Raw genomic sequence first — 14,156 nt, 5'->3', positions numbered from 1 at the left:
TGCTCCGGTTTCCTTCCACAGGCCAAAAGACTTACAGGTTGGTAGGTAAATTGGCCATTATAAATTGCCCCTAGTATAGGTGGGTGGTAGGGAAATATAGGGACAGGTGGGGATGTGGTAGGAATATGGGATTAGTGTAGGATTAGTATAAATGGGTAGTTGATGGTCGGCACAGACTCGGTGGGCTGAAGGGCCTGTTTCAGTGCTGTATCTCTAAACTAAACTAAACTTAATTGGAGGAAATTTCTGCTCATCTAGTATTGAATGTCAGATAAGCATTCTGATAACTTAGTAACAGTGGAGGAGTTGAGTGAGGTGGTGGTGAGGTAGAGCTAGGCGTTGTCAGCATATATGTGAAAACTAACACTGTGCTTTCGCGTGATGTTGGCTTGGGGCAGCATGTAGATGAAATATAGAAAGGGACCAAGGATGAATATTCTGGCTACAATTGGAGAGCTCAAAATGGAACCAGGTGAGAACAGTCCCACCCAGTTGCTGAAGTATGATCCATCACTTCATATTTTTCCATCGAAAGGCACTATTGTAATTCGGGTTTCCATAACTGGTTTTAATGTGTAGTCTTATGGATGCTATTTGGTATAGCTCTTTGTATGTAGAGGCTGAATAAGTAAAACAGGAAATTAGTTTTTTTTGATAATCTAACATCCAACTTCCTCATTACATGAGGGTTTTTACATCTGTGTCTTGTATATTTTAACTGCAGTCGCTGGCAATTATCATTATTGAAAGATGATCAGTAAATGAATCCTCATCATGTGTATTTATAAATAAAATGGAATTTGTTTTATTGGCCTCCTTTCTACAGACCGTTGCTTCCTCCTGCATGATCCTTACTGAGTAGTATTGTTTTAGCATGTGCTCCGATGGGAAAGAAAAATTCTAAGTAGGCTCTACACCAGAAAATTTGCATAATTGTAGTGCAGTCAGCTTATAGTGAATTCTCCCAAGCTGGATTTGTCACAGTCACAATTCAAAGCCCAGAGAAGATGCTTATGTATGTTTCTATGGAGCTGCTTGAGGACATCTGACTCTGATTCGAGGACATCTGACTCTGTGACATCAGCTAGACATCAGCATCTGGAGACCTGAAGTTGCAAGTCAGATTTAAAATGTCTCTTAAAAAGAAGAATCTTAAATACAATTTTTTTAAAACTAAGTATAGGTACATAAATGAGAGTATTCTATATTGTTTATTGCCTAGTTTCACCTCCGTTACATCACCCGACTTCACTCCTGTCTCAGCTCGTCTGGTGCTGAAACCTTCATTAATGACTTCCTTACCTCCAGACTTGACTATTCCAACACACCCGAGGGTGGTCACCCACATTCTGCTTTCTGTAAACGTGAGGTCATCCAAAACTCTGCTGTCTGTGTCTTAACCAAGTCCAGTTCCCCTATCACCCCTATGCTCACTGGCCTACATTGGCTCCCAATCAAGAAATGCCTTAATTTTATTATTTAAAATTCTCATTCTTTTCGCATCCCTCCATGGCCTCACCCCTCCCTATCTCTGTAACCTTCTCCAGCCCCACAATCCTCTGAGATACCTGTGCTCCTCTAATTCTGGCTTCTTGAGCATCCCTACCATCAGTAGCCGCACCTTCGGTTGCCTAGGCCCCAAACTCTGGAATTCCCTCCCTGAACCTCCCTGCCTCGCTCTCCTCCTTTAAGACACTCCTTAAAACCAGCTCTTCGGCCAAGCTTTTGGTCATCTGACCTAATATCTCCTTATGTGGCTCAGTGTCATACTTTGTTTTATAACGCTCCTGCTAAGTGCCTTGAAGCCTTTTATTACACTAAAGGCGCTATATAAATTTAAGTTGTTGATTGTAAATACCACTCCCTCCTTTTCATCCACTCTCATACCTATCCTTTCAGTAGCTTTTATTGGAAAGATGTGCAGTAAATGGTTACAATTAAAGTGGTATTGATTTACCAATATCTTGCCTACTGCTGTAATATATTGAAACATTTTTTACACTATTTTCCATATGTATGTTTTATATTCTCATCACATTCACAGCTTTAGCAAATCATATTTATTGCATTGTTTATCCAGCAGGATATTTTTGATGCGCTTCTCTGAAAGTAGAATTCGTTTTGACTATTAATTCCCAGTAATGAACTATTAATAAACTTACCAGTTATGCCAACAGTATCAACGTGGATGTTAGCATTCATGTGGAATACATGAGCTATTGGCATTCAACATGACACCGTGCCATGAAAAAAGTTCTAGAAAATGGAACAATGAAACCCAATGAGTTTCATAGTATAAAACAAAACTCTGGAGTTACATTGAAGCTGTGGTGTAGCTTTAGGGTTCAGATGCCAGTTATAAATAGCTCAAGCTTTTCATCTATGATTTGCAATCATTAGAATTAAAAGCCTTGTTGCCATTCCTAAGAGTATTTTTTTCAAGGAATTGTCCCATCCTGAAAAATTGTTAATTTCACAAATATCCCAGTATCTAACTTGTTCGTTTTTAAATAAATGGAATTTTATTACTTTCAATACTTGCAGATGTAGCCAGTGAGAAACAGCGGAGACTTTTATATAACCTGGAGATGGAGCAAATGGCTAAAACTGCTAAGGCCCTCATGGAGGCTGTAAGCCATGTACAGGCACCTTTTACCAGTGCTACACACTTGGATCATGTTAGGCCAATGTTTAAAGTAAGTTATTAGTTTCTGACAGAAATGTGTATCGCTAAATGTCTTTTATTCACAGTTGAGTAAACCCTGCCATTTTCTTATCTCCTTTCACAAATCTCCTGTTTTTAAGTGCATTCTCCTCTTCCCAACCAACCCCAGTGCAATTTACTTCCCCAGCACCCTGAACAACAGATTTCTCCATGATTAAATTTAGTGCTGCTCCCATGATGAGTTGTGAACACAATGAAACCAGCGGCTTTAAGTGAACAAAACTCTGAAACTTGAACTTGATGTTGAGCACTTCAGTTTCCTTGCCACTGTCATATCATCATTAATTCGTTATTTGAATAAGACTTCCCTAAAAATATTGCTTTCTGTAACTATTTATAATCCATTAAGACTTCTTATAACCTGAAATAAATCACAATACAAAAATATTATTTCAAGTAATTATGCAAAGATTCATATCAAGACAGACGGACTTGAAAAGGTGGTGGTGAGCTGCTGCCTTGAACTGCTGCAGTCCTTGGGATGTAGGTACACCAACCGTGCTGTTGGGAAGGGAGTTCCAGGAGTTTGACCGAGGAAGGAACGGTGATATCGTTCCAAGTCAGGATGATGTGTGGTTTGGAGGGAAACTTGCAGGTGATGGTCCCATGCATCTGCTGCTGTTGTCCTTCTAGGTGGTAGAGGACACGGATTTGGAAGGTGCTGTTGAAGGAGCCTTGGTGAGTTGCTGCAGTGCATCTTGTAGATGGTGCACCCTGCTGCCACTGTGTCGGTGTTGAAGGTAATGGTGGGGTGCCAGTTAAGCGGACTGCTTTGTCCTGGATGGTGTCGAGCTGCTTGAGTGTTGTTGGAGCTGCACCCATCCAGGCAAGTGGAGAGTATTCCATCACACTCGTGACTTGTGCGTTGTAGATGGTGGACAGGCATTGGGGAGGCAGGAGATGCGTTAGTTGCAGTAGAATTCCTAGCCTCTGACCTGCTCTTGGAGCCACGGTATTTATGTGGCTGGTCCAGTTCAGTTTCTGGGCAGTGGAAACCCATAGGACGTTAGTGGGGCATTTAGCAATGGTAATGTCATTGAATATCAAGAGGAGCTGGTTAGATTCTCTTTTGTTTGAAATGGTCATTGCCTGCCACTTGTGTGGCTTGAATGTTACTTAATGCTTATCAGCCCAAGCCTGGATGTCGTCCACTTCTTGCTGCATCTGGACACAGACTGCATCAGTATCTGAGGAGTCACAAATGGTGCTGAATATTGTGCAATCATCAGCAAAAATCCCCACTTCTGACCTTCTGATGGAGGGAATGTCATTGATGAAGCAGCTGAAGATGGTTGAGCCGAGGACACTACCCTCAGGAACTGCTGCAGAGATGTCTTGGCACTGTGTTGATTGACCTGCAACAACCACAACCATCTCTTGTGCTAGGTATGACTCCAACCAGCGGAGTTTTCCCCCTGATTCCCATTGACTCCAGTTTTGCTGGGGCTGCTTGATGCCGTACTCAGTCAAATGCTGTCTTGATGTCAAAGGCAGTCGTACTCACCTCGCTTCTGGAGGTCAGCTCTTCTGTTCATGTTTGGACCACGGTTGTAAAGAGGTTAGGAGCAGAGTGGCCCTGGCGGAACCCAAACTGAGCGTTAATGAGCAGGTTATTGCTAAGCAAGTGCTGCTGGATAGCACTATCGACATCCCCTTCCATCACTTTGCTGATGATCAAGAGTAGACTGATAGGGCAGTAATTGTCCAGGTTGGATTTGTCCTGCTTTTTGTGGATAGGACATAACTAGGCAATTTTCCACATTGCCGGGTAGATGCGAGTATTGTAGCTGTACTGGAACAGCTTGGTTAGGGCCATGGCTAATTCTGGAGCACAAGTCTTCAGTACTATTGCTGGAATGTTGTCAGTCTTTGCAGTATCCAGTACCTTCAGCTGTTTCTTGATATCACGTTTTGAATCAGATTGGCTGAAGACTGGCATCTGTGATGCTGGGGACCTCAGGATGAGGCCGAGATGGATCGTCCACTCGGCACTTCTGGCTGTTTTGCACTGATGTGCTGTGCTCCCCCATCATTGTGGATGGGGATATTTGTGGGGCCTCCTCCTCTTGTTAGTTGTTTAATTGTCCATCACCATTCATGACTGGATGTGGCAGGATTGCAGAGTTTAGATCTGAGCTGTTGGTTGTGGGATCGCTTAGCCCTGTCTATTGCATGCTGTTTCCACTGTTTGTCCTGTGTTATAGCTGACACTCCATTTTTAGGTATGCCAGGTGCTGCTCCTGGCATACCCTTCTGCACAATTCATTGAACCAGGGTTGGTCCCCCAGCTTGATGGTAGTGGTAGAGTGGGGGATAGGCTGGGCCATGAGGTTACACATTCTGGTTGAATAAATTCTACTGCTGATGGCCCACAGTGCCTCATAGATGCCCAGTTTTGAGTTGCTAGATCTGTTTGAAATCTGTCCCATTTAGCACGATGCTGGTGCTCCACAACATGATGGTGAGTCTCCACAAGGACTGTGCAGTGTTCACACTTACCAATACTGTCATGGACAGATGCATCATCATCATGTGCTCTATTATGGTCTCTACTAAAGGACTGCTACCCTACGGGACCCGACGACATATGTCGGGTTTGGGTCGGGTTGCTCCTCTGGGTCCGTCTTTTGGGTTTGGTCTGGGCCGGTTCTGGGTCGGGCTGGGGCTGGGTCCGGGTTGGACATACGCAGTGTTAATTGGACTTGAAAGGTTGTTTAAAAAGAAACCGATTCGGAATCGGAAGGTAGATAAAATGAACATTCCGGTGGTTGGGTCGGTTCGGGAGCGGGAAAAAATGGAGGAACTCGGGCCGGGTCGGTCTCTGGGCCCGATGTGGTTCTGTTGGGGTTTTTTTCCTGACCTGAGCAGGCCTTTAGTCTCTACTCAACCCATGTAACATCTGGAAGAAAAGTATTGCGACATTTTCTCTTTATTCCATCGCTCAGAAAGTAAATTGAATAAACTTTCAGAATATCTAATCTTGAATTTGACATTATTCATCTTTGATTTGGCATGCACATGGCTTTAGCAGCTCAGGAGCCATTATGTCCCATAGTGTGTTTGATCATCTGAATCTGTCTTTCAACCTCAAACTTGTTAATTATACAGCACATTCTTAAAAGGTTTGACACACATTAATGCCATTTGATGTGAGTCTATTCCATATATTCAGTTTTGTGTAGCAAGAACAAAGCTCATCTCCTGTGAGGTCATGTTTTGATTATTTTCCACTGAAATTCTCTGTCAGCACTCAAATTTCAAATTAGGATAACTTGCTTGCATCTGCATTCTCCATTTCTCTCAGCATTTAAAAAAAGAGTTATGTCTCCTGTTAATCTTTTTTGTAATCCCCTTTTATGGTCTTTCCTGTTGTTTTATCCTTTACTCCTGGGATCTATTTAAAGTAACTACTTTACATCCTGTAAAACAAAAGCAATGTACTGTGGATGCTGGAAATCTGAAATAAAGACATAAAATACTGGAGATTTAACAGTACTTGGTTATAAACTCTTAAATCTCTAACTACTTCCAGTTGTAAAGAAAGGTCATCAACCTGAAACATTGGGGGGACTTTTATGCTCTCCTCCTGTGGCAGGTTTGGAGGCGGGGAGAGCATAAAATTGAGCTGGATGGTGGTAGGGGAGTTACCACCAACATCCCGCCTCCACCAAAATTTAGTCTGAGGCGGGAAGTCCTGTGAATGGCTTTCCCTGCTGCCAATTGAGGTCCTTAACTGGATAATTAACCCCCTATTAAATGCCTCTTCCTGCTGCAGCTGTGCACGCCACGGAAAACGGTGCCAGCTCCAAGGGGTGGTGGTGGTGGGTTGCGGGGGGGGGGGTGTGGGTGGGGTGGGGGGGTCCCTCGTTCAAAGGCACAGTGCCTGAATGAGGGACCCAGCCTCAGGAAGGGGGTGGGGGGGGGGTGGTGGTCTCCCTTAGGGCCAATCCCTGCCCTTGCTGCTGACCCCCCCTCCCCCACAACCCCCTACCCCGCAAAACCCTTCCCACCCTGCCCTACCTGAGGCCTGGCACCAGCAAAGCTCCTTGGCGTCCACTATGGTCACTTCCAGCAGCGGCCAATGGCACTGCAACTGCTGGCCTCTGGCTGGCAGCTCTCCAAGGGCAGGACTTCCGGCAATGAGGTCCTCTATCATATGTAAGGCCTGCTGCAGGCCAGTTAAGTGCCAGATTGGCACGAAGCGGACCTTCAGGAAGAGGCGACACGGAGATCTCAACGTCGATTTCTCCTGATGTTAAGCCCCATGCCACCAGGATAAAAGTTCCCCCATGAACTGTTTTTCTCTCCACAGTTAATGCCTGACCCAGGTGTTTATATTATTTTCTGTTTTTATTTCCTTTAATTCCTGATATGTACGGAAAAGTACATTTTGACTATGTTGTGAAATAAGGACTATAAAGGTGGAATTACTTCTATATTTTGCAGTGCCTTTGAGAGTTACATGCCGTTAAAGCTTAGTGGTGGAAATGGTACATTAGAAATGTCAGTTGGAGACCTGTGCTGTTATTTTGTTTTTTCATTAAAAAATTTTAAAAGGAAATATTCTGTTTCACAGTTGGCTTGGACACCATTTTTGGCAGCTTTCAGTGTAGGCTTACAAGATTGTGATGATACAGAGGTGGCATTTCTTTGCCTAGAGGGCATACGATGTGCCATTCGGACGGCTTGCATCTTCAATATTCAGGTAATACCAGCAGCCTTGTATAAACTAGTCTATTTTTCCAAGGAAATTTAACATTATGGGTATCATTTGTAAGGGTAGGTTTATGTTGTAATTTCTAAATCACCAGGAATTGGTATTGAGTTGGACCAAACAGCATTTTATGCTACAATGTTAATGAGCTATCTGGCATTCACCCAAATTTGACTTCAGCTTAAAAAAAAGGCACCTGTTTAAACTATGTTTGCTCTGAGCATGTCACAGTGTTCCCACCTTTGGTGAGGAGGATTTGTTAACTTTGTATGGCGTATTTTGTTTAATACTATGTCATTGACATTTTTAAAGCTGCTCAAACTGTCTTTTAAAAACATGGTTACCTGGGTGCTATCTGTGTAAAACAAAGAAAAGTTTGGATAAATTGTGAAGCTAGATTAATACCTGGAATGGGCGGGTTGTCTTATGAGAAAAGGTTGGACGGGCTAGGCTTGCATCCGCTGGGGTTTAGAAGAGGAAAAGGTGACTTGATTGAAATATATAAGATCCTGAGTGGTCTTGACAGGGTGAATGTGGAAAGGATGTCTCCTCTTGTGGGAGAGTCTAGAACTAGGGGTCGCCATTTAAAAAATAAGGACTTGCCCATTTAAGACCGAGATGAGGAGAATTTTTTTCTGAGGATCATGAGTCTTTGGAACTCTTCCTCAAAAGGCAGTGGAAATAGAGTCTTTGAATATTTTTAAAGCAGAAGTAGATAGATTCTTGATAAGCAAGGGGGTGAAAGGTTATTGGGGGTAGGCAGGAATGTGGAGTCAAGGTTACAATCAGATCAGCCATGATCTTATTGAATGGCAGAGCAGGCTCGAGGGGCCAAGTGGGCTACTCATGCTCCTAATTCATATGTTCGTATGAACTTTTGGTTTGTTTTGCAGTTAGGTGGTTTATTGCAGGTTTGCTAAATAGCTTGATCCAATTGGTTAAAATGTGTTAATATTAAATGCAGTATCTTCAGCATAGAAAATCAAAATCTTAGATTGCAAGAAAAATATGTACTGTACCATGACTTACCATAGTTAAATCAGTGCTTTATGGAACTCAATGATCCATTATACAGATGATGCTCATCAGATTGGAAAACATCATTCTCGTTAAATAGAAAGAAAATGTTTTAGTTTTAGGGGAAAAGCAACTTCTAATGTGTAGTTTACTATTTTTGTTTTTGTTCATGAGATGTGAGCATTGCTGACAAGTTGAGCATTGACACCATAAACTAAAATTTATTTTGTTTTACATTGTAAATTACCTTTAATTACAACAATTGCATTAACAGCTTGAAAGAGATGCCTATGTGCAGGCCCTTGCTCGATTTACTTTATTAACAGCCAGTTCTGGTATCACTGAAATGAAGCAAAAGAACATCGATACTATCAAAACTCTCATCACAGTGGCTCACACAGACGGCAACTATCTTGGGACCTCCTGGCATGAGGTATGAGATGTCTTCATACTTACTACTGTGCTTCCTCTCTGAGTCTGGGAAAAGCATGTCTACTTCCATTGAATTAGATACTTTTGAGGTGGAATTTTTAAACTTATTAGCTTTTCATCAATATTTATGTATTGAACTGTTCTGACCTTTTATTTATAATTATGCGCTATGTGAAACACTCCTTGGAGCATTAACATAGCTATACAGTGACTGGTTGGGCTAGCAGGTTTTTACATGAAAAAGAGTCAGTTGTCTGATGTTTCCAAGTTTCAGACAGCTGTAATTGCCTCATTGCTGTGAGAATTAACAGATTTGTTTTTCATCACATATTCTTTCATTCGTTAAGGTTTGTAATTGATTGGAATTATGCCTTTAAACATGGATTGACTGTTTGTGCTAAATGTGCAGTCTAACTTCGACCAAAATTACTTTTGACATGTTTGTTCTTTGGTGGTTATAGTAAAGCTAGGTAGGTACACTGGGCAATTGTCAGTCAGTAACCCTGCATCCTTTCTTGCATGAGCTATCCAGCACATAACCAAATAGGAAGGTTAACAAATTTTATTAAATAGAATCAAATTTTAAATTTGCATTGCTGTAAAATACTTAACAGTCAATCTGTGACTTGAATTTGCTCTCAAGACCCTGATATTAACAGGGAGGGGGGGAGAAGGGGAGCAGTTCAGTAGGGAAACCCGAAAGACTGCATTTCCCTTAGGTCCTGTTGAATTAACCGGTAGGACCTGATTACCATTTTTGAAATACATTTCAGTACCACAGCCAGTGAGATTGAGAGGTACTAGGCCATAGACAGAGAGAGGATGGAAGGAGCGATGGGGGCCTTGGGGGCATGGGGAGATTGGGAATCAGGGAGACATTGATGGGGGGCGTAGAACAGTGCGGAGAGTTTGGAGATCCATGGCCAATCTGTTCATTTTGGACGTCTGCTGGGCAGGAAACCAGAAAACACTTATGCGGTATTGCCATTAAATTCGGCAAAATCTCTGCTCCCGCCAATCCCACTCCCTCCCCTGCAACGCCACCCCTTGCCTACCAACCTGGCCAGGTTTCCCTTTGCACTACCACACACCCTTCTGGCCTCCCCCTAAGAGAGCCAATAACTCTTAGGGGGAGGTCAGAAGGGTGTGTGGTAGTGCAAGGGGAAACCTGGCCAGGCTGGTAGGCAAGGGGTGGCCAATAGCTCTCTTAACTGATGGCTTATGTGTACTTGGCCTCCAACCTTACAGCGCTGTTGGGAAGTTTATTGTCCTGCATATAACAAGGTTGAGAGTAATAATTTGCTGTTGGAGGAATCGGTTACGAACCATATTCTACTATTATGTGGCACAGCACACTTAGTGTATCCTGGAGCAATACTTAGATTTTCAAAGACGAGCATCACTGCTGTCTTTTAAATGATGGGTAATTGAAGACAGGTTTTGATGAATAAGGATTGATCTGGTCTCTGGCATTGATTTTACTTTTTTTACTGTTTTATGATATTTGTTTGACAATTGGTAATCTGCGTATTTTTTAGATTTCGATTTAGAGATACAGCACTGAAACAGGCCCTTCAGCCCACCGAGTCTGTGCCGACCATTAACCACCCATTTATACTAATCCTACACTAATCCCATATTCCTACCACATCCCCACCTGTCCCTATATTCCCCTACCACCTACCTATACTAGGGGCAATTTATAATGGCCAATTTACCTATCAACCTGCAAGTCTTTTGGCTGTGGGAGGAAACCGGAGCACCCGGAGGAAATCCACGCAGACACAGGGAGAACTTGCAAACTCCACACAGGCAGTACCCAGAATTGAACCCGAGTCGCTGCAGCTATGAGGCTGCGGTGCTAACCACTGCGCCACTGTGCCGCCCACATCAGTTATGCATCAGTTGATATGTTCTTCAATTATAGCTCTCACCATGTAAATGCCAGTGTACACTTTTTATCAGTCTAGGATATTCATTTTAGCAGAGGCATTTTTATCCATGATTGTACATTAGAAAACCTATTTCTCTTTTATCTGTGTATTAATTTCTCAGATAAATTAATTAATAAATACAGATTAACTGTGCTAGACTACACAGTGTAATTTGACTGACTTTGAAGTAAATCAGAGTGCTTCAGAAATCTGTTGCAAAATGTTTAAATTACTTTATTATTATTTTAATTTTGTCAGCTATTGGAAATACTTTGTAAATTTGCCCTCTTTTACCTGTAAATATTCATAGATCTTAAAGTGTATCAGTCAGCTGGAACTGGCCCAGTTAATAGGTACTGGAGTAAAAGCACGTTACATTTCTGGGACAGTTCGAGGTAGAGAAGGATCAGTTTCTGGATCTAGAGATCAGACAGCCGACGAATTTCTGGGTCTGGGATTGGGTAAGTTGGTTTTCTTTATCACTTGAATATGGTTGGAATAAATTATGCCGCAACCATATTGCACTTTCTTTGGGTTTGCAGTTATTGTCAATGTTCCCTTTAAAATTTCATTGTTATGTGCAGCCAGATTTTTCAATGCATGATACCTTTAAATTTTTTTGCTTGCCCGCACGCGCAGTATTTAACACTGAGCAAGGCCTCCACACTTCTGCACAGCTGAGCACATGTGCAACTTAGTGGGAACATTGGTTACATTAAGTCCCTTCCCTATCAAACTCTGCATACTGAAACTCCACGTTTGTTGCAGTCCTTGGCTTTTTCAGTGGCTGTCGCTCACTTGTTCACTGCCTGACATTCCTCGTGCTCCTTTACTTTCATATGCAGGCAGTTCTGCTGTTTACCCACCCCAAGCAACTGAATCTTATTCTTGCTGTCTTCATTTTTGTCTTGGGCTGCATCCACTTCCCTATAGACAGCAAGGGGAAAAGGCAAACATTTGAGAAGTGCTTAAGAGGCTCAAGAAGGATGAATCTTAAAAGAAGTTTCCAGCTGAGTATGGCTTCTGAGGGACCAATATATCAGACTGGAAGTGGAACTGCAGTAAATTGAAGGGATGGTTCAATAAAGTTGTCCTGGAAAAAAAGAACTTGCATTTCTCTAGTGTTTTATCATGTCTTCAAGACATCCTAAATTCAAACAGGAGTCCTACCAACTGAGCCAAACTGACACTTCATATTTTGCGCTAGGGCACTTGTTAAATAGTTTCTATAATTATAGAATCTGTAGCAGAGAACATTATTTTCTGTACATTTTCTGTTGACAAAACATTTGAATCTGGGCTAGTTTTGTTCTCTATAGGTTTGTTCTGAGAGGCCTCAATTGAGGCTGGCAAAACCTATTTCCATTCTGGCTATTGCTTGTTAATTTTAACATCATTATCTATGTAATCATCTGTTTAATCATGCCATGTATTTGTAATTCTCTGTAATTGCTACTTCCTTTAGAATTGTTTGCAAGTACAGATTAAATTTTGTTTCACAAATGCAGCACTGAACAATTAATCCAAGGCTGTTGCCTTCTATGTTTGCTCAGGCACTCTGGTTGGTGGGACTGTGGATCGAAAACAAATAGCCAGTATCCAGGAATCTATTGGTGAGACAAGCTCTCAGAGTGTTGTTGTTGCAGTTGACAGGTAGGACCAATTTTATTTCAGATTTACTTGTTTTGTGGTTCATTTGGTGCACTTAGTGCAACTCATCCCATGACTTTATTGTCATTTAATATCTGACATTTGATCTAGCTCCTTTGATTACAAAGCCCTTAAATATTTCAGTGCACCTAGCAACAGTAACAACATGCATTTATATAGCGCCTTTAACATAGTAAAATGTCCCAAGGCACTTCACAGGAGTGTTGTCAAACAAAATTTGACTTTGAACAACATGAGATATTAGGACAGATGGTCAAAGGGGTATGGTTTGAGGAGCGTCTTAAAGGCGGAAAGCGCATTAGAGAAGCCGAGAGGTTTAGGAAGGGAATCCCAGAGCTTGTTGATTTGGATGTATTCGATAGCAAGAATGTAAACCTCTGAAAACTTACATTTTTAATTTTGTATAATTTTTGAATTGCTATAAAGTAATTGTAAATCTGACAAGCATGTTGGCAAAAATAAAACAATCACTTCATTTGTATTACAATCACTATGCTGTGATTGTGTCATTTAGTAAATTAAATCATGATGCAGCTAAAACTTTTTTGGAACCTTACTGGATGTTATTTAATTTAGTCCTTACTGCTTAGAATGTGAGCAGAACCAAGAGGTGGATTAATAGGTTTTTGAGCACTAAACAAAAGTAAATCGATATCATTGATGTTTACTTGAAAAGAAAAAAATTGAGTTATACTGTTAATGAAAATACGTGCATTTGGAAAAGGCTGTCATTTTTCTCCTGTGTCCTTGGTTTCAGCTAGTTACAGAATCATAGAATGATACAGCACAGAAAGTGGCCATTTGGCCTATTGTTGCCTATGCACACTCTTTGAAAGAGCTATCCAATTATTTCCACTCCCCTGCTCTTTCCACATTGTCCTGCAAGTTTTTCCACTTCAAGTACTAACCCAATTCCCTTTTGATAGTTGTTATTGAATTTGCTTCCATCACTTTTTCAGGCAGTGCAATCAAATTGCTGAACAAAAAAAATGTTTCTTCATGTCACTTCTGGTTCTTTTGAAATTACCTTACCAAATTACCAAGAAGAACAAAAAAAAACTTGTGCCACTGGTTACTGACCTGTCTGCCACTGGAAACAGTTTCTCCTTGCTTTCTCTATCAAAGCCCTTCATGATTTCAATCACATCTATCAAATGCCTCTAAACCTTTTCTGCCTCAAGGAGAACAGCCCCAGTTTCTTTAGTCTCTCCACATAAATGACCTCTTTCCTACCTGGCACCATTCTCATGAATCTCCTCTTGTTATCTAAGGCCTTAACATCCTTCTTAAAGTATGGAACCCATAATTGACCACAATACTGTAACTGGAACCTAACCAATGTTTTATAAAGGCCTAGCATGACTTTCTTGCTTTTGTGCTCAATGCCTTTATTTATAAAGCCAAGGATCCTGTATGCCCTTTTAACAACTTTCTCAATTTGTATTGCCACTGTCAAAGAGATGTATATTAGATAGCCCCAGGCTTCTCTGTTCCTGCACCTCCTATAAAATTGTATCATTTAGTTTTAATTGCCTCTCTCCATTCTTCCTACCAAAGTGAATCACTTCACACCTTTCATTGTTAAATTTCATCTGCCATGTTCTTCCCCATTTCACTCCTCTTTTTATGTCCTCCTGAAGTCTGTTGGAATCCTCCTCACTGT

The 14,156-nt window shown here is 41.5% G+C and overlaps 1 protein-coding gene across 2 annotated transcripts in view; it reads left to right on the top strand.

Moving 5' to 3' along the window:
• Positions 1-14,156, top strand: part of arfgef1 (ADP-ribosylation factor guanine nucleotide-exchange factor 1 (brefeldin A-inhibited)) — a 327,463-nt gene that overhangs the window by 198,685 nt on the left and 114,622 nt on the right. For both annotated transcript variants that reach the window (XM_068031959.1, XM_068031958.1), the window contains 5 exons: positions 2,545-2,696; positions 7,302-7,430; positions 8,731-8,889; positions 11,133-11,283; positions 12,376-12,475. In XM_068031959.1, the coding sequence (XP_067888060.1) occupies positions 2,545-2,696; positions 7,302-7,430; positions 8,731-8,889; positions 11,133-11,283; positions 12,376-12,475 (691 nt within the window). The remainder of the gene's footprint in view (positions 1-2,544; positions 2,697-7,301; positions 7,431-8,730; positions 8,890-11,132; positions 11,284-12,375; positions 12,476-14,156) is intronic.

This window comes from Heterodontus francisci, chromosome 5 (genome assembly GCF_036365525.1).
Source record: "Heterodontus francisci isolate sHetFra1 chromosome 5, sHetFra1.hap1, whole genome shotgun sequence".
In the NCBI taxonomy this organism is placed as follows: Eukaryota; Metazoa; Chordata; class Chondrichthyes; order Heterodontiformes; family Heterodontidae; genus Heterodontus; species Heterodontus francisci.
Note: the sequence above shows the minus strand (reverse complement) of the source record. Positions and strands in the feature narration are given on the sequence as shown.